The sequence below is a fragment of the Ranitomeya variabilis genome, chromosome 8 (assembly GCF_051348905.1).
Source record: "Ranitomeya variabilis isolate aRanVar5 chromosome 8, aRanVar5.hap1, whole genome shotgun sequence".
Lineage (NCBI taxonomy): Eukaryota > Metazoa > Chordata > Amphibia > Anura > Dendrobatidae > Ranitomeya > Ranitomeya variabilis.
Window position 1 is genome coordinate 211,239,944 of NC_135239.1, and position 26,748 is coordinate 211,266,691.

General features: G+C 45.8%; 1 protein-coding gene across 1 annotated transcript in view; it reads left to right on the forward strand.

Moving 5' to 3' along the window:
* Positions 1 to 22,500, forward strand: part of OXTR (oxytocin receptor) — a 35,009-nt gene extending 12,509 nt beyond the window's left edge. The window contains exon 2 of the mRNA XM_077276776.1: positions 20,179 to 22,500. Coding sequence (XP_077132891.1) covers positions 20,179 to 20,429 — 251 coding nt within the window. The 3' untranslated portion in view covers positions 20,430 to 22,500. The remainder of the gene's footprint in view (positions 1 to 20,178) is intronic.
* The last annotated feature ends 4,248 nt before the right edge of the window (positions 22,501 to 26,748 follow it).

Here is a 26,748-nt window from a genome sequence, read left to right on the forward strand (position 1 = left end):
TACAAATGAGTGATGTCTTGACTCATCCCCTGGGTCCATTGCCATGGGCACTTGCCAATGGTGATGGGTCTATCCGCAAGACCAACAAGGCTGCCCTCGCAAGGGAGTTGGAGAGGAATGCTCGTCCTGCAGAAGTGATCCCCGAGCCCTCTGCAACCATCATTGATGGGATGAGCCTGGTTCAGAAACTGAAGGGAAACAATGCAACATTTGGCCAGCTAGCAGGCACAGCAATGAGTCGCGCTATCCATGAGGGTGCTAAGAGCAAGCGCATTGATATTGTCTTTGACGTCTACAAGGAGACATCCATCAAAGATACAGAAAGAGTCAACAGATATGAAGGCACAGGGATCCATTTCAAGAACATTCAACATGGGCACAACATCCAGCAGTGGAAAAAGCTTCTAAGTAGTTCCTCCAACAAGGCAAGTCTCATAAAGTTTCTGGTAGAAGAATGGAAGGCGAAACACCACAGGGAGAAGCTTGAGGAGAAGGAGCTGTATGTCACATGTGAGCAGCTCTGCTTTAAGATCACCAAAGAACAGTGGGAAGAGGCTGCTGACCTTAAGTCAAATCAAGAAGAAGCAGACACACGCCTCCTTCTCCATGCTCTTCATGCAGCAGAATCTGGTTACAAGTCGGTCATCATCACTTCGGAGGATACTGATGTCATGGTCCTGTGTCTGGGCATGTGCCACAAAATCCCATCCCACCTGTTCCAGAAATGCGGTACACAGAACCGGACAAGATTCCTGGATATCACCACTCTGAGCCGAACATTGGGAGGCAGCGTATGTGATTCATTGATTGGTATGCATGCATTTACAGGCTGTGACACCGTCAGTGCATTCGCTGGCCGTGGGAAGATGACGACACTCAAGCAGTTGAAGATGAACAAGACATACCAGGATGCCTTTCAGGAAGTTGGTCGTTCATGGGAAGTGTCTACCGAACTTTTTGAGAAGTTACAGGAAATCACCTGCCACATGTACCTGCCAACTACCCAAACAACTGAGGTAAACAGGCTCCGTTATCAGCTGTTCTGTGCCAGACGTGGAGTGGTAGAGTCAAGTCAACTCCCTCCTTGCCAGGACTGCCTTTTCATGCATGCACTGCGTGCAAACTACCAGGCTGCGATCTGGAGGAGAAGTCTGCAGAGCCAGCCATGGGTTGCAAACCCAACAGACTGCGGTTGGATGATAGATAACGACGGAAAGCTTGTTGTCAAGTGGATGCAAGGGGCACCAGCACCAGAAGCTATTATACAGCTACTGTCCTGCAAGTGTGTGCGGTCATGTGAACTTCCTCAGTGTACTTGCCTCAGCAATGGCCTGAAGTGCACAGACATGTGCAGATTACAGACATGCCAGAACAAGGGTACTGAAGACGAGCCAGTAGAACAACAGTCAGATTCAGAGTCCGATGTTGAAGATATTATGGAGTAACATATATATATATATATATATATATATATATATATATATATATATATATATATATATGCACATGACATGTTCAGTGTGTATTTACATAACTTGGATTAAATTTTGTTACAAATACTACATCTAGTCACTCCGGGTGGTACCGATATCGTCATATTTGGTTCTTGGCTCATGCTAAAATTCCTGTGGAACACCTAAAGGGTTAACAGTTTTTAAAAATGAGTTTTGAACAGCTTGAGGGGTGTAGTTTGCAAAATGGGGTAATTTATGGGTGGTTTCTGTTATGTAAGCCCCTTAAAGTGACTTCAGAAGTGACTTGGTCCTTTGAAAAGTGGGTTTTGCTGTAAATGTGAAAAATTGCGCATAAAACTATAAGCCCTATTACGTCGTAAAACAATAAGGTTTCATTTTCAAAATGATGCCAATATGAAGTAAACATGTGGGGAGTGTAAATTAATAACTATTATGGGGGGTATCAGTATTTTTGTAAAAAGCAGAGAATTTCAAAGTTAAAAAATTGCCGATTTTTCCAAAATTTCCGAATATTTAGCATTTTTTTATATAGAAAGGTAAAATATATTGACTCCCATTTAGCACTGACGTGAAGTACAATATGTCACGAGAAAACAATCTCAGAATGGCTTGGATAGGTGAAAGCGTTCCAAAGTTATTAGCCCATGAAGTGGCACAGGTCAGATTGGCTTAGGCACTTGGGTACAAATAGGCCTAGGGCTGAAGGGGTTAATAAGCTACGTATATGTAAGGGCTATCATATCAAAAAATAAACTACAGACATGCATCTACCTAAAAATACCAAAGAGAATTAGTCACTCCGCTTGGTACCGATATCGTCAAATTTGGTTCTTGGCTCATGGACTAAATATCTGGAACTGGAAACCAAAGAATGTGGACAGCCGAGACAGAGGAGGCCGCCATCGCCCCCCAATACCGAGGCAGTGACCTGCAGAGGTCGCGGCTGTGGCCCCCGGCTCCTCTCACGCTGTAATATCAGATTTCTGTTTGTGTTGCTGATTTGCCAATTGTAAAAATCTGGCATGAATTAGCGAAACCCCGAGTTCAGGAGCCCAGTTCTGGGCAAATCAATGACTGACACATCTGCTAAGAAAAGTAGTGTTGCTACCTTATATCAGGACATGCTGGGACTTGTAGTTTTGCAAACTCTAGAGTTACAACTTTGCCCATTTTTCATTCTGTAATTGAATAATGTCATATTCTCTAGACACCTCCAGAGCTGCATTTGAGATTTTGTTTCTGTGCATGACCCCTGCTGGTTCAGTCTCTGTATAGAGGAAACATCATGGGAGCTCAGCTGGGCAAACTGGGGCATGCAGCCCTGGGGGAGTACAGCATGCAGTGCAACTATTTCATTTTGCAATGCATTTTCTCTTCACTTTTGACAGTTTGCCTCAGGATTATTCAGGGGCAGTGTTGTCCTTCCTGTCTGTCTGAGGGGGGCGCTGTGTTTGGCTATCAGGTTTCTCAGCCGCCTGCACCCCCTGCGTCACCTCCTGGGGTGGATCCTAGGGTGGCAGCTCAGGCAGATACTGGGAAAAATATGGCCCAGCATTAGTAAAACATGGCTGCTTTCTTTCTGAAACAGCGCCCTCCTTGACTACAGTTTATGCTTGGTATTGCACCTCGGCTCCTTTCATTCCAATGGGACTGAGTAGCAATATTACCTCCATTGCTTCTGAAAGAAAGCAGCCCAGTTTTCTTACCCTGGACAACCCCTGAGGTAAGGGAGGACAATAAGCCCCTTATGGGGGCCTCCTGACTGCTGAGGGTGCCTTATGGGGGCCTCCTGACTGCTGAGGGTGCCTTATGGGGGCCTCCTGACTGCTGAGGGTGCCTTATGGGGGCCTCTGCGGTTCACTGAACCCCTCCTTGTGCTCTGTTTTTGATGTGGCGCACTGCAATGTTCATCATCCTCTTGGGATTACAATTAGAGGAGTGTGCATCCATGAGCGCTGAGTGATCAGGAATAACACACAAGTGCATCCCAAGTTGTGGGTCGGTGGTTTGCAGCCGAGTCTTGTGTCACTTCAGTCAGAAGCTTATACAGAGCCCTCCAGTAATGGGATCCACCCGTTCCTTCCCAGGGGGTGAGGATAAAGTGTCGGGGTCCCTACGGTGTAATTCCCGGGGACAGGTTCAGCTCGGGACAAAGTCTCCATTACACGAAGGAAACAATAAGGAAATGATTGAAGTTCTGCTGGAATTCCTCCTCGTTTCCTGACATTATTGCTTTAGGCATCAGCTTCCCTGGAATCCACCGTCCATCAGAGTTATCCCAAAATTCCTTTATCCCTCTGCAGGAGGGCGCTGATACATTTCAGCTATTCGCAGTTCACATGTATCTTTCACACTTCTCATCATTGGTGCATCCTCGTGGGGAAGGCGAAGAGAAGGTCATTATCATCAATGGATCGCGACAAAACTTGGTATAAAGCCAAAGCCATCCATAACCTTTCTCCTCTGTATATTTCCAAACTAATCTCTCAATATCTTCCCTCATGTAATCTCCGGTCCTCCCAAGACCTCCTTCTCTCCTCCACGCTTATTTGCTCCTCACCCAATCGCCTCCAAGACTCCTCCCGAATATCCCCCATCCTCTGGAATTCAGTGCCCCAACACATCCGGTAATCCACCACATTTGGATCCTTCAAAAGAAACCTGAAAACCCATCTCTTCAAAGAAGCTTACAACCTGTAATGACCACACGGCCACCTCACCACTATTGGAGCTACTGCAACCCTCACCCTACTGTCTCCTTCCCCATAATCCTGTAGAATGTAAGCCCACAAGGGCAGGGTCCTCTCCCCTCTGTACCAGTCTGTCATTGTTAGTTTGTTTACTGTGATATCTGTATTTTGATGTAACCCCTTGTCATGTACTGCACCATGGAATTGATGGTGCTATATAAATAATAATAATGACTGGTACTAAGTGTAGGGGGCATATCTGGGGGTAAGGAATACGGGGAGGACAGATTTACTCATCCTATCCTCTACTCCATTCACATCCAGAGCTGCCCACAAAATTCTACTGGCAGATCTATCAACATGCCGCTAAGCCTGGTCCAGGGCAGAAATCTCAATCATTGCCGTAAATGTTCCAGATGGGCCTTCCTGATACCAAAGTGCAGAAGCTGTAGTTTTACCCATGTCCTGGAGCTTGAGGGCTCCCACATAATTGGGCACCAGATCTATGGAGGTCATGTGATTTGTGACCCCAATACAGATTTTACATCAGGGCCCGGAGCTTTCGTCCTTACACCCACACATTGAGGCTTCTTCATATGCCTATAGCCACTTTTCTCAGAAGTCTCCCGGAGGGAAGAGGTTATGGAGATGGACAATGTGTATGACACATGAATGACGGATGCCGGAGCCCATCCAGGTGGGATTAGCCATGAAGTCATCCATCACTAATGGCAGCAGTCCGCTGGGTTATGTGTGAAGTCATGGAGGAGACATCATGAAGGTCTGCTGGGAAGACGGAGCAGATCAGGAATTCTGCCTATGGAGCAGATCTGAGGAGCGAGGGCAAAAGGTCTACGTGACCCCAACACCTGAGAGGACTCCGTTACCCCAGAGCTTCTCCAGTGTCCTCAGATCCCGGGAGATGTCTGGGAAGAAGTAACTACTACCCCAGAACCACATAAATATCCCAAATGAAAACCATCAGCGTTCCCGCAGATCGCCTGGGGCCCCCGAATACCAAACGTGCAGAATCTCATGGGGGATTGGGTTGAACACATTAATTTTCAAGATGAAGATTAACTAAAAGATAATGTAACCTGGCGTGCGATAATCCAGGCAGAACTATAGGACCAGGTGGAATTTCCCAGCTTGTTACATTGTATCAGATCTCTTGTAACAAGCTTTCTCCTGGCAGAACACATCAGAAAGTTCTCTGTAAGTTCCCACTCACTGACATAGAGCAGAGATCTTGGGAGTGATGCACAGATATATTAGAAAACTGCAGAACGTTCGTTGTATAACGGTTGAGATCTCCATTTGATCGCCTCCATAACCCTGACTGGTAGAAACTTTCCAAAGTTCCAGCACTTCGTCATATTTCATAATTGTTGGCGGTGCTCCCTGAACAAACTGCAGTGTACTCCTCCGCTCCTCACTAAAGCTGCTGTTCTGCGCTCGTAGCGATCATCGGCTCTAATTTATTTGGATATTATTGTAACCTCTGTGATGTTGCGGCTGGAGCTCGTTGCTCATTTCTTTTTTAAAAGCCAATACAAGCAGTCACGGGTAATATCGGCAAATATTTATTCGGCGCCAAATTACTGGAATGACCACAGATTCTTTGACTTGCGGCATCTGGAATCGATCTGTTGGCGCTTGTGATTAATCTAAAGATCGATTGCTACACTTTGTCTAATGCTCATGACTCTGCTTCCTCTTGTGCTGCCAATATGCGACGATGACGATGCTGAAGTCCGGGAAATGAGAGAAACTGCAGAAAAGGACATTGTTCAAATCAGGAGTTTCAAAATTAGTAATCTTGCAATTTTCACTGGGGATTTTCTGGACACACATTTTTCATCCTTTTTTTCTGGAAACATATTTTCCATTCTTTCGGGAGAATACTCAGCAATTTCCTTTTCTGGAGAAGTAGGGTTACAATGACTGATAACACCTCTATATACAGCTGATAACACAGGATCCACCATTCACAATAGGTGATGTCACAGCTCACCTCCTCCTCCTGTACAATGACTGATAACACCTCTATATACAGTACATAACACAGGATCCACCATTCACAATAGGTGATGTCACAGCTCACCTCCTCCTCCTATATAATGACTGATAACACCTCTATATACAGTAGATAACACAAGATCCACCATTCACAATAGGTCATGTCACAGCTCACCTCCTCCTCCTGTACAATGACTGATAACACCTCTATATACAGTAGATAACACAGGATCCCCCATTCACAATAGGCGATGTCACAGCTCACCTCCTCCTCCTGTATAATGACTGATAACACCTCTATATACAGGAGATAACACAGGACCCACCATTCACAATAGATCATGTCACAGCTCACCTCCTCCTCCTGTACAATGACTGATAACACCTCTATATACAGTAGATAACACAGGATCCACCATTCACAATAGGTGATGTCACAGCTCACCTCCTCCCCATCCCTTCCAAATTACTTTTAGGCTGAGTTCACACGTAGCAGAATTGCCGCGGAAATTTCCGCGGCAATTCTGCGCCTCCTGCCGCGGGTATATCGCATGCAGAATTTGCATGCATATACCCGCAGAAAACTAGCGTTTTGCAAGCATAATTAGCTTGCAGAATGCTAGAGTTTTCCAAGCGATCTGTAGCATCGCTTGGAAAACTGACTGACAGGTTGGTCACACTTGTCAAACATAGTGTTTGACAAGTGTGACCAACTTTTTACTATAGATGCAGCTTATGCAGCATCTATAGTAAAAGATAGAATGTTAAAAATAATTAAAAAAAATAAAAAAAAAGGTTATACTCACCTCAGCGGCGTCCGTTCCTAATGCTGTGCGTTCAGGACCTTCCATTGACGTAGCGGTCACGTGACCGCGACGTCATCGCAGGTCCTTCACACACACCACGGAAGCCGCTGAGAAGGTCGGGCCGCCAGAAGGTGAGTATATCGCTATTTTTTATTTTAATTATTTTTTTTTTTTACCACTTATATGGTGCCCAGTCCGTGGAGGAGAGTCTCCTCTCCTCCACCCTGGGTACCAACCGCACTTGATCTGCTTACTTCCCGCATGGTGTGCACAGCCCCGTGCGGGAAGTAAGCAGATCAATGCACTCCTATGTGTGCAGAATCGCCGCAATTCCGCAATTTTAATGAACATGCTACATTTTTTTCTGGATTGCGATTCCGCTCAGGAAAAAAATGCAGCATGTGCACAAAAAATGCGGATTGCGTTCTGTTACATAGGATGCTTAATGGTAGCGTTTTTTTCGCGGTTTTATAGCGTTTTTATAGCGAAAAACCGCGAAAAAAACGCTAACAATCTGCTACGTGTGCACACAGCCTTAGACGCTTTAGACTCATTAGACGCTTCAATATAACAGATCGGGTCAGGCTCTATTGCTGCTAATGTATGTGAAGATTTCCTCGAGCAACAGGGCGTTAGAGGCTATAAAAGCCACAGTGACCAATGTGATACTGCAAGATTTCCATTTTTTATTTGTAATAAAAATTGTGATAACAATAAATAAATCGATGTAGCACAGAAGCCTGAATTAGCAATAGGCGATTTTATGTCGATCACTTCCCTTTAAGGCATTAGTGTCCCTTTAATTCAGGATAGGTCCATAGACTCCGGCGCCATCTTGCCGTTCTCTGTATTTGCACACTTGATACAGTTGTGCATTGAGTGATCTTATGGCCTTGTCCTACATTGCGCAGACCGATGTCTCGCAGGGTTTGGGCGCAGGACATGCTGGGTTTGCACTGCAGGCCGCTTATCATTGCCGCTTATCTCGATGATTGCGGACCCTCCCTGCGCTGCCTGAGATCCGGCTGTATACTGATTGTGGAGGGACAGGATATCGGGGCTATTCAGAGCTAGGTGCCCACCTTTCTGGAGCCCACCCGCCACATATCTTATCTCTTGGCCTTCTCCACTTCCCCTTTATTTCAGGAATCTTTAGGTATTGTTGTTGTTATCAACCCCGGGTATTTTTAGAATGTAACCCCTCTAAGTATTGTACTGGGGGCTGTGCATTACAGATGGAGGAAAACGCGCTCAACGTCGCCCTCCTCTGGAGAAACACTGATCACTTGTCATAACTGCATATTGCAACTTTCAACGTTGGGAGCATAATAATCCACACTATTGCTGCTATTAATAAATGCAAGGGGGTCTTTGTTGCGACACTAATTTTTTTCCAGCACGAAAAGTTTTGCAATACATTTTCTTGTCATTTCAACAAACTTTGCATAAATCAACAGTACCTGCAAATTTAAGAAACATTTTAAAATATCTTATTAGAGATGAAAGTGCTTCTTTCTCCACTTATACACCATTATTCTTCTTCTCCACCCCCTGCCTCGTCAAATCATCATTCACTCAAAAAAAAACAAACTCTTAACTCCAACTGCACTGCCAGCTCACTGAGGAATCAGATTACAACTGCCTGTTAAGGAGCAGGAGGAAGAGGGAGCAGAGTAAAAGAAAGATGCAGTGAGAAATACTGTTGCTTTCATGCAAGTGTTTCATCACAGAGCAGGATTCACAGCTACATTGCTGAGTGCTGCTGTATAATATCCTCCATCTTGCTTTTTGTAGGTGTTTTATCTTACCACACAGCTGGATTTGCAACTTGACTGCTCACTACTGCTGTAAAATATCCTTAATGCTGATGCTGCTTTCTAGCAATCGCTTTATCTCACTACAGTGCTGAATTCACAGTTACACTGCTCAGTACTGCTGTATAATGTCCTCCATGCTGCTGCTTCTAAACATGTGCTACATAGAGACAGGAGAGCAGGAATCCCTCATGTCTGTGTGTGCTGTACGTCGCATCCAAGGGGTAATGTTTCTCCTTGTGCAGAGTGACATGTCAAGCTTGACATGCCAAAATGAGGAGACTTTAAAGCCTTGCAATGCTCCTCTGGCAAATATGCAAATTGTCTTTTCAGAGAGGAAGAGGACTAGAACGCCAGTGCCATCTATTGGAAGTAACAATCCTAAAAATCAATATTACCCCTCTAACGAGCCTGGTCACATGACTTTGGATACAAGCCAAAACCAAAATTTCAGTTTGCAGACACTGCTTTTCGTGGTACGGCCCCTCATCAGTGCAAAGTGTGAGATCTGGTTTGGCTGGGTGAGAGGAGTCTGACTGGGTTGGAACAGGAAAGTGACATGTCAAGCCTGATATGCCAAGGTGAGGAGACTTTTCAGCCTTGAAATGCTCTGCTGGAAATATTCAAGTTGTCTGGTTTTAGCTTTTATCCTAAGTCATGTGACACGGCTCGTTAGAGTGTCCACATTGACTTTTAGGATTGCTACTTCCAGTAGGTGGCGCTAGAGTTCTAGTTCTCTTCCTCCCTGAAGCGACACTTTGCTGTAAATGGGAGACACCATAGCAGCTCGTCTACATCCACTAGCTCAGAGACAACTGAAAATTAGAGAAAGAGGCTATCAAAGGGAAAACGTTTGAGAAATGCAGGATACAAGTCGTATAATGGCCAGAAATGGTGATATTCCTCGTGTGCACACTAATGACGGTTTATCCTGAAATCAGGGTTATGCTTAAAGTATTTGTAATGCTGTTTATACAGTGAGTGTATACAAACTTCATACATAGAGGGTCTATAGGGGGTGCAAAGATAATAGCCACATCCGGGCAATTACCACTGATGCCCACCAATGCTGCATGAGAGCGGTGGTCCGCGCAGGCAGAGTGGAGACACTTGACCTCTCGTGTTTTATAGCGTGACCCCCTATACAATGATGCTCCATATTATACAGTATGTGGGGTCCATACAGCCGCGTGGAATAGTACACAGGATGACTGACTGTAAAGTAGTATCATCTGAGGACGAGGACTCTGCACATGATGTGCCGCAGAGCTCTAAGCAGCGCAATTATCCAACCACTGAACAAATATGAACAGAATAATAGCAAATAGAAACATAAATAGCAAAATATTGACTTTATATTCTCAATGATACAAAGTAAATATTATCTTGTGTTTTCACAACTAACATTTCCATCTGCAGTAGAGCCTTATCAGTGGCCCCCGCTCATTATTATATTATCAGCGGCCCCCTTTCTTTATTATATTATCAGCGACCCCCCACATTATTATATTATCAGCGGCCCCCGCTCATTATTATATTATCAGCGGCCCCCCACATTATTATATTATCAGTGCCCCCCCCCTCATTATTATATTATCAGCGACCCCCCACATTATTATATTATCAGCGGCCCCCGCTCATTATTATATTATCAGCGGCCCCCCACATTATTATATTATCAGCGCCCCCCCCTCATTATTATATTATCAGTGCCCCCCCCGCTCATTATTATATTATCAGCGACCCCCCACATTATTATATTATCAGCGGCCCCCGCTCATTATTATATTATCAGCGGCCCCCCACATTATTATATTATCAGTGCCCCCCCCCCTCATTATTATATTATCAGCGGCCCCCGCTCATTATTATATTATCAGCGGCCCCCGCTCATTATTATATTATCAGCGGCCCCCCACATTATTATATTATCAGCGCCCCCCCCTCATTATTATATTATCAGCGGCCCCCCGCTCATTATTATATTATCAGCGGCCCCCCACATTATTATATTATCAGCGGCCCCCCCACATTATTATATTATCAGCAGCCCCCCGACATTATTAAATACTTCTCAAAAAAATAAAGGGAACACTTAAATAACAGAATATAACTCCAGGTAAATCGAACTTCTGTGAAATCCAACTGTCCACTTAGGAACCAACACTGCTGACAATCAATTTCACCTGCTGTTGTGCAAATGGAATAGACAACAGATGGAAATTATTGGCAATTATCAAGACACCCTCAATAAAGGAGTGATCCTGCAGGTGGGGACCACAGACCACATCTCAGTACCAATGCTTTCTGGCTTATGTTTTGGTCACTTTTGATTGTTGGTTGTGCTTTCACACTCGTGGTAGCATGAGACGGACTCTACAACCCACACAAGTGGCTCAGGTAGTGCAGCTCATCCAGGATGGCACATCAATGTGAGCTGTGGCAAGAAGGTTTGCTGTGTGTCAGCGTAGTGTCCACAGGCTGGAGGCGTTACCAGGAGACAGGCCCGTACACAAAGAGACATGGAGGGGGCTGTAGGAGGTCAACAACACAGCAGCAGGACAACTACCTCAGCCTTTGTGCAAGGAGGAACCAGAGGAGCACAGCCAGAGCCCCGCAAAATGACCTCCAGCAGGCCACAAATGTGCATGTGTCTGCTCAAACAGTTAGAAACCGACTCCATGAGGATGGTCTGAGTGCCTGACTTCCAGAGATGGGGGTTGTGCTCACAGCCCAACACCGTGCAGGACGCTTGGCATTTGCCACAGAACACCAAGATTGGCAAATTCACCACTGGCGCCCAGTGCTCTTCACAGATGAAAGCAGGTTCACACTGAGCACATGTGACAGACGTGACAGAGTCTGGAGGCGCCGTGGAGAGCGATCTGCTGCCTGCAACATCCTTCAGCATGACCGGTTTGGCAGTGGGTCAGTAATGGTGTGGGGTGGCATTTCTTTGGAGGGCCGCACAGCCCTCCATGTGCTCACCAGGGGTAGCCTGACTGCCATTAGGTACTGAGATAAGATCCTCAGACCCCTTGTGAGACCATATGCTGGTGCGGTTGGCCCTGGGTTCCTCCTAATGCAGGACAATGCCAGACCTCATGTGGCTGGAGCGTGTCAGCAGTTCCTGCAAGATGAAGGCATTGAAGCTATGGACTGGCCTGTCCATTCCCCAGACCTGAATCCGATTGAGCACATCTGGGACATCATGTCTCGCTCCATCCACCAACGTCACATTGTACCACAGACTGTCCATGAGTTAGCGGATGCTTTAGTCCAGGTCTGGGAGGAGATCCCTCAGGAGACCATCCGCCGCCTCATCAGGAGCATGCCCAGGAGTTGTAGGGAGGTCATACAGGCATGTGGAGGCCACACACACTACTGAGCATCATTTCCTTGTCTTGATGCATTTCCACTGAAGTTGGATCAGCCTGTAATTTGATTTTCCACTTTGATTTTGAGTATCATTCCAAATCCAGACCTCCATGGGATATTCATTTTGATTTACAGTGATAATTGTCATGTTTTATTGTTCTGAACACATTCCACTATTAATATTTACAACTGGAATATTTCATTCAGTGATATCTAGGATGTGGGATTTTAGTGTTCCCTTTATTTTTTTGAGCAGTGTATTATCAGCGGCCCCGCTCATTATTATATTATCAGTGCCCCCCGCATTATTATATTCTTATTCTTGCTGCCAGTTCTTCTAATTGTTTTTATCTCGTTTTGGAAGTGTAACACTGCCACCTACAGGTCATGAGCGGTATTGCAGCCCTGTACACCCTTGCACACAGCCTGCGGGGATTTCTGCAATGTGTTAGTCAGTGGCAGGAGGTTCTGGTGCAATCAATATGTCTGCAACATCTATGCGCCATAGAAATTAATAGTGTACAAGGAAAACCTCACAAGATGACTTGTACAAGCCCATGTCCTTAAGCACAAGTCCTATAACTGACTTCCTCTCAATTTTCTAAGGAATTGAAAATGATAAAATAAGCTCAACCTTGTTACACCTGTATGTGTTATCATGAGTGACATTTCCTGGAAAATTAATGCACATTGCCCAATTAATGCCATACTATACCCACATAGACACAAAGCCCAGAGAGTGCCATACTATACACACATAGACACAGTGCCCAGAGAGTGCCATACTATACCCACATAGACACAAAGCCCAGAGAGTGCCATACTATACCCACATAGACGCAGTGCCCAGAGAGTGCCATACTATACCCACATAGACGCAGTGCCCAGAGAGTGCCATACTATACCCACATAGACACAGTGCCCAGAGAGTGCCATACTATACCCACATAGACACAGAGCCCAGAGAGTGCCATACTATACCCACAGAGCCCAGAGAGTGCCATACTATACCAACATAGACACAGAGCCCAGAGAGTGCCATACTATACCAACATAGACACAGAGCCCAGAGAGTGCCATACTATACCAACATAGACACAGAGCCCAGAGAGTGCCATACTATACCCACATAGACACCGAGCCCAGAAAGTGCCATACTATACCCACATAGACACAGAGCCCAGAGAGTGCCATACTATACCCACATAGACACAGAGCCCAGAGAGTGCCATACTATACCCACATAGACACAGAGCCCAGAGAGTGCCATACTTTACCCACATAGACACCGAGCCCAGAAAGTGCCATACTATACCCACATAGACACAGAGCCCAGAGAGTGCCATACTATACCCACATAGACACAAAGCCCAGAGAGTGCCATACTATACCCACATAGACACAGAGCCCAGAGAGTGCCATACTATACCCACATAGACACAGAGCCCAGAGAGTGACATACTAGACCCACATAGACACAGTGCCCAGAGAGTGCCATACTATAGACACATAGACACAGTGCCCAGAGAGTGCCATACTATACACACACTGACACAGTGCCCAGAGAGTGCCATACTATAGACACATAGACACAGTGCCCAGAGAGTGCCATACTATACACACATTGACACAGTGCCCAGAGAGTGCCATACTATACCCACAGAGCCCAGAGAGTGCCATACTTTACCCACATAGACACAGTGCCCAGAAAGTGCCATACTATACACACATAGACACAGTGCCCAGAGAGTGCCATACTTTACCCACATAGACACCGAGCCCAGAAAGTGCCATACTATACCCACATAGACACAGAGCCCAGAGAGTGCCATACTTTACCCACATAGACACCGAGCCCAGAAAGTGCCATACTATACCCACATAGACACAGAGCCCAGAGAGTGCCATACTTTACCCACATAGACACCGAGCCCAAAAAGTGGCATACTATACCCACATAGACACAGTGCCCAGAGAGTGGCATACTATACCCACATAGACACAGTGCCCAGAGAGTGGCATACTATACCCACATAGACACAAAGCCCAGAGAATGCCATACTATACCCACATAGACACAGTGCCCAGAGAGTGCCATACTATACCCACATAGACACAGAGCCCAGAGAGTGCCATACTATACCCACATAGACGCAGTGCCCAGAGAGTGCCATACTTTACCCACATAGACACAGAGCCCAGAGAGTGCCATACTATACCCACATAGACGCAGTGCCCAGAGAGTGACATACTATACCCACATAGACACAGTGCCCAGAGAGTGCCATACTATACCCACATAGACGCAGTGCCCAGAGAGTGACATACTATACCCACATAGACACAGAGCCCAGAGAGTGCCATACTATACCCACATAGACACAGTGCCCAGAGAGTGCCATACTTTACCCACATAGACACAGAGCCCAGAGAGTGCCATACTTTACCCACATAGACACAGAGCCCAGAGAGTGCCATGCTATACACACATAGACACAGAGCCCAGAGAGTGCCATACTATACCCACAGAGCCCAGAGAGTGCCATACTATACCCACATAGACACAGTGCCCAGAGAGTGCCATACTTTACCAACATAGACACAAAGCCCAGAGAGTGCCATACTATACCCACATAGACACAAAGCCCAGAGAGTGCCATACTTTACCCACATAGACACAAAGCCCAGAGAGTGCCATACTTTACCCACATAGACACAGAGCCCAGAGAGTGCCATACTTTACCCACATAGACACAGAGCCCAGAGAGTGCCATGCTATACACACATAGACACAGAGCCCAGAGAGTGCCATACTAGACCCACATAGACACAGTGCCCAGAGAGTGCCATACTATACCCACATAGACACAGAGCCCAGAGAGTGCCATACTATACCCACAGAGCCCAGAGAGTGCCATACTATACCCACATAGACACAGTGCCCAGAGAGTGCCATACTATACCCACATAGACACAAAGCCCAGAGAGTGCCATACTTTACCAACATAGACACAGAGCCCAGAGAGTGCCATACTATACCCACATAGACACAGAGCCCAGAGAGTGCCATACTATACCCACAGAGCCCAGAGAGTGCCATACTATACCCACATAGACACAGTGCCCAGAGAGTGCCATACTATACACACATAGACACAGAGCCCAGAGAGTGCCATACTATACCCACAGAGCCCAGAGAGTGCCATACTATACCCACATAGACACAGTGCCCAGAGAGTGCCATACTATACCCACATAGACACAAAGCCCAGAGAGTGCCATACTTTACCAACATAGACACAGAGCCCAGAGAGTGCCATACTATACCCACATAGACACAAAGCCCAGAGAGTGCCATACTATACCCACATAGACCCAGTGCCCAGAGAGTGCCATACTAGACCCACATAGACAGTGCCCAGAGAGTGCCATACTATACCCACATAGACACAGTGCCCAGAGTGCCATACTTTACCCACATAGACACAAAGCCCAGAGAGTGCCATACTATACCCACATAGACGCAGTGCCCAGAGAGTGCCATACTATACCCACATAGACGCAGTGCCCAGAGAGTGCCATACTTTGTACTTATTTGCAGTCAGGGCCCATTAGTGCCATACTGTGATAGAATCTTTAATGAACCAAATTAAACCTTAGTGAGCTTGTGCCCCTGACCCTATAAATGGCCGCCTAGCCCCCCACCCCCAGTGCCACGGGTTCAATATAGCAGAGATGAGGGTGGGCGATTGTGCTGCTGTTAGGAGGAAAAACAGATTAACATAAAACCTCAGACTTCCCGTACGCCCGATCCGCCTCCCAACAATGGGGATTTAACAAGCGGCATTCCATAGGAGGAAGGACTAAGTGTGACCAAGGAGGACACGGCTCTAGAGGCAACGCCAGGACAGAGATCTGACCAATAAGGCTCCAAACTAAACTAATAGATCTCAAAACAACAGAATAGATCTAAAGACTAGATTACATTACAGGAAGATGTGTGATAAAACCGCTGGAAGGAGACAATCTCTCCAAATTACAAGTTCACAAACTTTGGAGAGAAAAACTTGGCAGTAGCCCTGGTACGGCGACGTCAAGGTGGCTCCACTGACTAGGCTTGAAGTTCCCCTAGAGATCTGGCAGATGTTATAGCCTGGAAGAAAGTAACTTTTTTGGATAAGAATTTATGAAGAACTTCATCTATTGTTTCAGAGAAAAATCCTAAATCTCTTAGGACTGACTCCCAATTGTCCAAGTCAGAAGATGGGCGATCAGGCTCTATTTAGCAGATTGTTTCAAGACTTGTTTTATCATTGGCTCTAATGATGAGATCCATCTTGCCACAAGGCTGAGGATGGAAGGTCCATTCCAACAGACATCACCTAGTGGTTTGGGGGAGAGGGTACATATTTAGGACTCAGTCAACATACCAACTTAGCACAGGACAGAAGACGTAGGGTCTTCTAGCAGAACGATTCAGGCCACTTCAACCAAGAGCCTTAGTTAAGGGTCTACACCCAACCAGGAGGAGCTGAAGTTTGGACCTTTTGAGATTAGGTCTTTTAAAAAAACTTCCCGTAGGAAGATCATGATCTTGTATTTCCGCAAGTTGTCGTTATTCGCTCTCAATGGGAAATCAAGCTGAATAGACCATGCAGTTCTGCTGTAAGCGGCCCTGGTGGGTTCAGACCTGGACTGTGACAAGAACCTCCATACCTTATCTGATAGCCCACCAGATTAGTATAGGGTCTGGCCAACCATAAGGATATCTGTTGGAATCTCATGAGGTTTTGGCTCAGTGCCCCAAGGCACAGATTCTCCATCAGCGGGAGTCATCCAGGTAAATAAGTACAGGTGTCCCCAATATGAGATCCCACCCCGAAAAGTTGTAAAGAAATCCGTGAGGAAACCTCTTCTCCTGTGCCCAGCTGCATGGAGGAGAGCAGACATCTAAGCAAAGGTCTGAGGAACCTATGTGATACTGGAAGAGGAGCAGTGGATCGCGGGCGCCTGGTGCTGCCTGTCTGCACTGTGTCCTTAGAAGGCAAAATCTCGAAATAGGAACAAGAAGCATCTTCCAAAGCTTAAAAGACCCAACAGGGGTGCACTGGGGCTTCATGGAGAACAACATCCAGAATCCACGGATCATTAGGGTTTAATTACATATTCCATCCTAATTACCCCCATTTTAGCGCTGCAGGTTAACGTATAGGAGCCGTGATGCTGCCCTCTTCTGGCATAAGAGGGTAAAACTAGTGGGGTCTCATTGAAATTTCTACTCTTACAATACTGCACGAGTCTAAGGCCGTGTGCACACGCTTCAAAAAGGCAGCAGAAATGTTGCCAATTCCTGAACACTGCAAAAGACACCAGGCGTCTTCCATCAGTTATTTTTTTGCTCCTCATGCACTTCTTTATTTAGTTTGTGGAGTTATCCAAGCGTAATCTCCTGAAGAATGGTCAGGTCTCTCTTTTTACCAACTTTGTGTGTTTTGAAAACTGAAGTAGTTAAAATACTATTGAAATTGTGATCAGAGAGTCATTGTTACATTGTGTCAGGGAGAACACCGGAGAGATCAAGCAGATCCCACTGCAATTACCGATTTGTCAGAGAAAACAACTCCGCTGCCTCCAATCGTCAGGACAATTACACAGTTGGCTGACGAGTGATGGACGCTTCCACTACTAGGCCGGTTATTGGGGAACACACAATGAGCGTATGGTATATACACCTCTCGATTCCAACGCATGGAACATATATACAGTATACTCCAGGACAGTCAGTGCCAACTCCACAATAGCAAAAGGAAGTACTCGCTGCCACCACCAATCGCTAATACAGTACGATTGGACACACGTTACAGGTAGCGTATGGCTTCAGGGTGCGGTTTACAGATCAAGAGGAATGGAGCTATTCATTTTTATATATTTAGTCTGAAAAGATAGGCAGTGTTTATAAAAATATACTAAGATGATACAAAATGGGAACAAAAACAATACGGTATATATAATTACATGTAATAAAAGGGATAAAAGAAAAAGCACTAAACCTGATGTCACGGAATTGGCTCAGAGCTTAGCAGAAGGAGGTACAGAACTCGCAGCAAGCTGTACCTTCCAGGACTGAAAAATTGCAGAAACCCAAACTCTGACCAACATACCTCCCCTTGATGAGCTCATATGGGGGCTGGTCGTTGGGTGTGCTAGGTCTTTTAGAAGATTATGAGATCCCCAACTTTCAGGAAATCTTCGCCCCTGGAGGTCCCATGTGGGAGATATTGTTGTCATGTTTCCTATCATGATTTTACCCTTATATAGAGATGAAACATGGCATGGATAGCATCATGCATCTGAGCAATATTAAGTTGGCCTTATGGTGATGTGAGTGAATGCGTTATGTTCGCCTCTTTGCTACGACACCGAAAATATTGATCTTGAATGTGCAAGAAACAGGCAGTAAAAGACAAACCGTGCAGAAATGTTCAATTGCAAAAATGATTTACAGTCACAAATACATGCATAAAAGTAAAAAAAACAGTCCCTAAACAACTGCTTGAAGGGCGACATGCACCTGTCTGCACACACATGTAATGCCCGACACAACCATATGATGACGGACGCTCACCAGTCATACGTGACTGTCAGCATTGCACATCATTCACACTGACTGTGCCAGGCAGCTGTTGTACTGTGATGGTATGCAGTCGTCATGGCGATGTCGGGTTGGCATGACATATCTGATAATACCCACTGATCCGCTGGTATGAGTCATACACAGGAATGGAGGTGGGTGGTTTGCGGTGTCCCTTGTGAACGGTGCAGCCCACGCTCCCTCATCAGGGCTCACTCTGTGTATACAGCAGACATATATGTGTGTTTTCCAGCAGTCCTATGTAAGGTACACTGCACATATATATAAGGTAAAACATGTCAGTCCTGCGAGTCACAAACTAACCCCAGAAGTGCACGTTACATCTCTGTGACTGTCGGTGCCAACAGACCCGGATTTGCCAGGAACATCCCAATTTTTTTTTTTAAATAAGTCCTTGTAAATATGACCATAGGTCGGGGTCAAATATTCCAAAATTGGTAACTATGAGCCGTATGTATTTCTAATCATCAGTATTGTCACCCCTCCATTTCGGGAAGGTCCTGGGCGTTGATGTAAATCTCACTTTCCAAGTTATGAAAGTTCTCCCTCAGCAGAATCTGGGATGAAACATTTTTTACTGCCGCCTCTTGCAGACTACATCCCTATCTGCACCCTGTCCCTGATAACTAGGCTGGGTTAGATGTTGCGTATTTGGTGCAGATTTTCCTGCTCTGCATCTGCGGCAGAATCAGAGTTACCTGCAGATTTTGGTTTGGTTTTTGGTGCAGATTTCACCCATTCCATTACATGTGATTCGTGCTGATTTTGCACAAACAATTAAAATGCTGCGGATTTTAAAAATGCAACAAAAAAACAATTTTTGCTCGGATTACACACAAGAATAAATGCAGCCTTCTGAGAATAAATTAAAATGTATCCACCTTGCTGGTTCTTTAATGTGCTGCGGATTTTACTTGCAGAAAATCTGTAGGTAAAATCCATCCGCGACAAGGGAATGTTTTGCAGACCACGCTCGGTACCCTGGCACCATGCACAGAAAACATTCAAGGAGCGCTGCTTTCCAGGAGGTTTTTATGGCGTCTCGGAGATTCATCAACAGAATCTGGAATTGGGACAGTTTACAAATTTGATACAAAATATCAGATTTCTCCATTCTCAAAACAAACTTCACAACTTTTTCAATTTATACAAATTTGCCCAAAAATTAGTTTTCGGCATCTAGTCGCATATTTATTTTATTTATTTTACTGATATAGCGCCATCAGTTCCACTTTACAGACACCATCTGTATTTATTTATTCTGCGGTAGGGCCGGGGGTGACCCCTCTATTTATTGCGCAGGGTTGCGTCTTTAGTAATGCATATTTGTTTTTCTCTCCGCAGCTTCGCTGTTCATCATCGCCATGCTCCTGGGAAGCCTCAATAGCTGCTGTAACCCCTGGATCTACATGTTGTTCACAGGTCACCTCTTCCACGACCTCCTACAAAGCTTCCTCTGCTGCTCCGCCCGGTACCTGAAGTCTCGGCAGCAAGGGAGCGACCTGAGCGCCAGCAGAAAGAGCAACTCCTCCACCTTCGTGCTGAGCCGCAAGAGTTCAAGCCAGAAAAGTATCACCCAGCCGTCAACAGCGTGAAAATCCCTTCTGCCCCAAAGATTGAGAAGAGTGCGGCCTGGGAGGGGGGATCTGTGCTGGGTTCCAGGACAAAAATCAGCTGCAAAGACTAAGATCCACAGACTAAGCTAAACTTTGCAACTTGTGAGCATGCTGGAAAAACAAAGCTGGAGGACACATGCTCGAGGGGGTTGTGTTGGGCCAGTCTCACATTGGGAGCTTTAGCGGTATCTTTAAAGGGGTCTTCTCACTTGCCATAAATATGTATTTTCTGTGCCTAGTGTAAATGCCGCTGTTCTCCCGATTCTGGAGCTGTTTATATTTTGTTCCTGCGCCTCTCCGTTCCTGAGATATGGCCTCTTCTTCCCTGTATGTAAGTCTAGTCTAGTTAGCCAAAGGGTGGGGTAGTCAAGAATACGCCCACAGAGGGAGGAGTTTCTGACCACACCCACTGGGCTTTAAAAAAACAAAACGATGTATGTACAGGGAAGAAGGGGCCATATCTCCAGAATGGAGAGACACAGGAAGAAAAGAAAAACATCTCTGGATTCAGGAAATCAGTGGCGTTTACACCAGCTAAAGAAGATGACATGTGTATGGCGAGTGACAAGTCCCCTTTAACTGATTGTCCCAGTCTGGAGGCTCACCAGTGCTCCATCCTTGATCTGTAGGGATTGGCTGCTGCAACCCCTGCGCACCTGAAAAAGCCTTAATTCACAGATTGAAGGGCAAGGATGGAGGCACCCCTGGTTTTAGGTAAATGGAGCTTAATTATTGCAAAGCCTTTTTAACACCTCTGCTTGTTGTCACAGAATGGGAACACACTGCAGTGAGCTCCTGTCTGCTGGGTGTGTGAGACTTTGCCAGGGAGAGTATTCAGCTTGTGACAGGCAGCAGGAACGTTTCCAATCAATGACAGCCAACAGAGATCTTGAAAACGGATGAAGGAATTGGAACTCAATGACTCATGTTTATTAAAGGGGCATTCCAGTTCAGACGGCATGCTGCCGCCTCTCCATACTGAGACCCACCATAGAAGTAACCGGACATCGTCTCGCCCCTCCTCCCCGTTATAAGCCACGCCCATTTTTCTGTAGAATTGTACAAGCTTTATTTGCACAAGACTTGACAATCTTCATGTCGTATTTTCACGTGATGAACGGCGCAGTGTGTGAACACGGCCGAAGGTGAAAGTCCCCTTTACATCACGGTAGTAATGCGATTGGCTTAATATGACGTCATGTGACCTCTCATGGACGCCTCCTTATTCTCGCGGCTCACTTAGCCCCTCCCTCTTCTTTCCGGACCGTTTTTCACCCAATCTGTGTATAAAATGTGTAAAAATGGTAAAATTATAATTTCTGTACAAAAGCACCACGAATCCCAATAACTTCCATACATGACAATATTATGGGGGACGTCCGGCGACGGCGGCGCTGAGTGAATAGTAATCCTCAATTTACTCGAAGGGTCTATTGAACGCCCACAGCGACCGTCTGACCACCATCAACAAACATAGGAAAAAAGGGTAAAATAATTGGTTGTCGGGGCAACAGAATTTCATGGCCTCTCATCTATGGAAACCAGTGCAGCCAGTAAAGCGTTCCTCTGGCAACCAATCAGGTTTTTGCTTTCATTTTCTAACCTACAGCGAAAAAAGAGAGCTGCAATCTGATTGGTTGCTTTTTAAAGCAACACTGAGACAAGAACGCGCTGTGGCCCCTAACAGCCAATCAGCTTGCTGATTTCACATTCCAGCCAAATTTGATTGGCCACGACTTTTTTTTTTTTTTAGGTGAGGCAACCAATCAGAGCACAGATTTCGTTTTCTAACCTGCAATCGTAAAATGTAAGCTGAACTCTGATTGGACAGCACCTTCAGCTTTCCCTCACACATCGCGGTGTCACAAAGCGATGGCGGCAGAGAGGAGCGGGGGCTTCAGACTCGGCGCACCTTGTACATAATGTTTTATAGAGGAATCACTTTTCTCCGCCATTTTGCAGATCACTGATATATTCTGAGAGTTTTATTTTATGTCTTGTAAATAAGAGATATGAGATCTATCTTTAATAAACCGCATTCTGTTCTGCCACCTGGTGGAGAGCTGAGTCTGCTTTGTATTCCCTCTAATGAGCCAGAACTTTATGGGGGTCACTCAGAAATCTGCTTCTTTCTCCACTTATAAGCCCCTTCTTCTCCCTCCACCCCTGAACCCATCATTCACAACAGCTCAGCTGCCTACTGAGGTCTATGGAGAGGGGCAGAAAGACACACAGACCCATGCTGCTGCTTTCTAGTAAGTGTTCTATCTCACCATAGTGCTGGACTCACAGCTACCCTTCTTAGTATAGCTGTATCATTTCCATGCTGCTGCTTTCTAGCAGATGAGTTGCTGCACCCCGATGCTGGATTCAGAGCTATGCTACTCAGTAATGCTGTATAATGTCCTCCATGCTGTTTCTTTACAGTAAGTGTTTTATCTCACATCAGTGCTGGATTCACAGCTACAAGCCTCAGTATTGCTGAATATTGTCCTCCATGCTGTTGTTTTCTGACAAGTGTTTTATGGCACCCCACTGCTGGATTCACAACTACACAGCTCAGCACTGCTGTTTAATGTCCTCCATGCTGTTCATTCCTAGTAAGGTCTTATTCTCACCTCAGTACTGAATTCACAGCTACACTGCTCAGTATTGCTGCATAATGTAAGTGTTTTATCTCACTCCAGTGCTGGACTCACAGCTATACAGCACAGAACCACTGCATAATGTCCCCCATACTGCTGCTTCTGATAATGTGCTATGTAGAGACAGAATAGCAGTAATTCCTCATGTCTGTGTGTGCTGTGTATGGGAGACATCATGGCAGCTCATCTCCACTCACTAGCTCAGAGACAACTGAAAAATAAGGTGCAGAGACATAGGTGATCCGCACAGTCCTGACATGCTCTGTGCTGCCCTTGATGGACTTTTTTTTCACTATGTTGCTCTCCTGTATAAGATAAGTAAATGCATCATCTGAAATACTCTGTGCTTCTACTATGTAACTTTAACCGACCACCCAATACAAAATCCGCACACCCTCGTCCTGAAATATTCTGATCTGCTGTGAGGTCCCTGCTCCTTTCTCAGTGTATCGGGGACATGGGCCGGGATCTGCTGGATCGTTGGCACTGCCCATTTGCCCAGTACATTCCTCCCAGATCCGCGCTGTTGTCCATTATGTCGTCTCATCACCAGTTCAGATTTTACCATTTTTACTTTGTAACATTTTTTATTATTATTATTATTTTTATTTTTTTTAGCTATAAAATATTTTTTTTCTGTAGACTCTGAGATCTGCGAGTGAAGAAAAACCTTTCGGAGCTCATCGCGTCATTATGTACAGACAGAGGACGGGGAAGCTGCGCTCGCTGACAGCCAATTACAGGTGCGCAAATAAAAACCGCTTGGTATTCTCCGGTATTCTGTGCATGGAAGAGAAGGAAAAATCTGATTACAAGGTTGTGTGATGTAGTGACCATGAAGAAAAAACACTGGGTGCTTTGTAGAAAGCATCTGTTGCTTCATGGAAACCATCAACAAGTAGGCTGGTCGCCCAATATGGTTTATTTGCGTTCTCTTCGGGAGACATTGTGCCCAGAACCATTGCAAAATGATACATGGTCAGAATATCATTGTTTATTTTTACTCTATTTTGCTGTTTTTCCTCCTTGAAATGTTTTCATGAACCAATAAACTCATCATCCTCATTAATGTGGAGTCACTGCAGAGTCCGGCAGGGTCGGGGTCACAGAATGGCAGCGCACAATTACTTATACATTGCCAGGAGGAATAACAGAGGAACAGCACAAGTCAGAGTAAAGATTCCTCAGATCATGTATTATTGTATGAGGAATATACTCAACATTCAATCACAGCAGGAGATCGCCACTTGTCAAAAGTACTAAAACAATCAGAAAAAATAATGTGTCCTTCGGCAGCATCATGCTGATGGTTTCCAGGTAACTACTGCTGAGTATTGGCTGCACAGACAGCGGGAGAGTAATCATGGAGGATGTGTAATGTGATCAATAATGTCCCCCTGCGGTTTATAAGCCGTCTGTGCTGTCCGTTACTGACACGAACACACGGGTGTCTGGATTCTAGATCACATGGAGATACATAATAAGAGACTCCATAAATATGCTGCACTGTGCAAAAGTCTTAGGCAGGTGTGGAGAAAATGCTGTGGAGTCAGAAGCTTCCAAACACAGAAACGGTAATAGCTTATTATTTATCAATTAACAAAATACAAAGACTGAAGAAAAGAGAAATTTAAATCCCATCAGTATCTGCTGACCGCCCATCACCTCCATCATCAGTACCTGAGAACCGCCCGTCGCCTCCATCATCAGTACCTGATAACCACCCATCGCCTCCATCATCAGTATCTGGTGACCGCCCGTCGCCTCCATCATCAGTATCTGGTGACCGCCCGTCACCTCCATCATCAGTATCTGGTGACCGCCCGTCGCCTCCATCATCAGTATCTGATAATCGCCTGTCGCCTCCATCATCAGTATCTGGTGACCGCCCGTCGCCTCCATCATCAGTACCTGATAATCGCCTGTCGCCTCCATCATCAGTATCTGATAATCGCCTGTCGCCTCCATCATCAGTATCTGGTGACCGCCCATCACCTCCATCATCAGTATCTGGTGACCACCCGTCGCCTCCATCATCAGTATCTGGTGACCGCCCGTCGCCTCCATCATCAGTATCTGATAATCGCCTGTCGCCTCCATCATCAGTATCTGGTGACCGCCCGTCGCCTCCATCATCAGTACCTGATAATCGCCTGTCGCCTCCATCATCAGTATCTGATAATCGCCTGTCGCCTCCATCATCAGTATCTGGTGACCGCCCATCACCTCCATCATCAGTATCTGGTGACCGCCCGTCGCCTCCATCATCAGTATCTGGTGACCGCCCGTCGCCTCCATCATCAGTATCTGATAATCGCCTGTCGCCTCCATCATCAGTATCTGGTGACCGCCCGTCGCCTCCATCATCAGTACCTGATAATCGCCTGTCGCCTCCATCATCAGTATCTGATAATCGCCTGTCGCCTCCATCATCAGTATCTGGTGACCGCCCATCACCTCCATCATCAGTATCTGGTGACCACCCGTCGCCTCCATCATCAGTATCTGGTGACCGCCCGTCGCCTCTATCATCAGTATCTGGTGACCGCCCATCACCTCCATCATCAGTATCTGATAACCGCCCGTCACCTCCATCATCAGTATCTGGTAACCGCCAATCAACTCCATCATCAGTATCTGGTGACCGCCCGTCGCCTCCATCATCAGTATCTGTGGCTGCCCATTGTCTCAATCATCAGTATCTGATGACTGCTGAGCCGTGTATCTAATCCTATCCTGTGTGATACTGACTGCTGAGCTGTGTATCTAATCCTCTCTTGTGTGATACTGTCTGCTGACCTGTGTATCTAATCCTCTCCTGTGTGATACTGACTGCTGAGCTGTGTATCTAATCCTATCCTGTGTGATACTGACTGCTGAGCCGTGTATCTAATCCTATCCTGTGTGATACTGACTGCTGAGCCGTGTATCTAATCCTCTCTTGTGTGATACTGTCTGCTGACCTGTGTATCTAATCCTATCCTGTGTGACACTGACTGCTGAGCTGTGTATCTAATCCTCTCCTGTGTGATACTGACTGCTGAGCTGTGTATCTAATCCTATCCTGTGTGATACAGTCTGCTGAGCCGTGTATCTAATCCTATCCTGTGTGATACTGTCTGCTGATCCGTGTATCTAATCTCCTGTGTGATACTGTCTGCTGAGCCGTGTATCTAATCTCCTGTCTGCTGAGCCGTGTATCTAATCCTATAACGTGTGATACTGACTGCTGAGCCGTGTATCTAATCCTATCCTGTGTGATACTGTCTGCTGAGCCGTGTATCTAATCCTCTCCTGTGTGATACTGTCTGCTGAGCTGTGTATCTAATCCTATCCTGTGTGATACTGTCTGCTGAGCTGTGTATCTAATCCTATCCTGTGTGATACTGACTGCTCAGCTGTGTATCTAATCGTATCCTGTGTGATACTGACTGCTGAGCCGTGTATCTAATCCTCTCCTGTGTGATACTGTCTGCTGAGCCGTGTATCTAATCCTATAACGTGTGATACTGACTGCTGAGCTGTGTATCTAATCCTATCCTGTGTGATACTGTCTGCTGAGCCGTGTATCTAATCCTCTCCTGTGTGATACTGTCTGCTGAGCTGTGTATCTAATCCTATCCTGTGTGATACTGTCTGCTGAGCTGTGTATC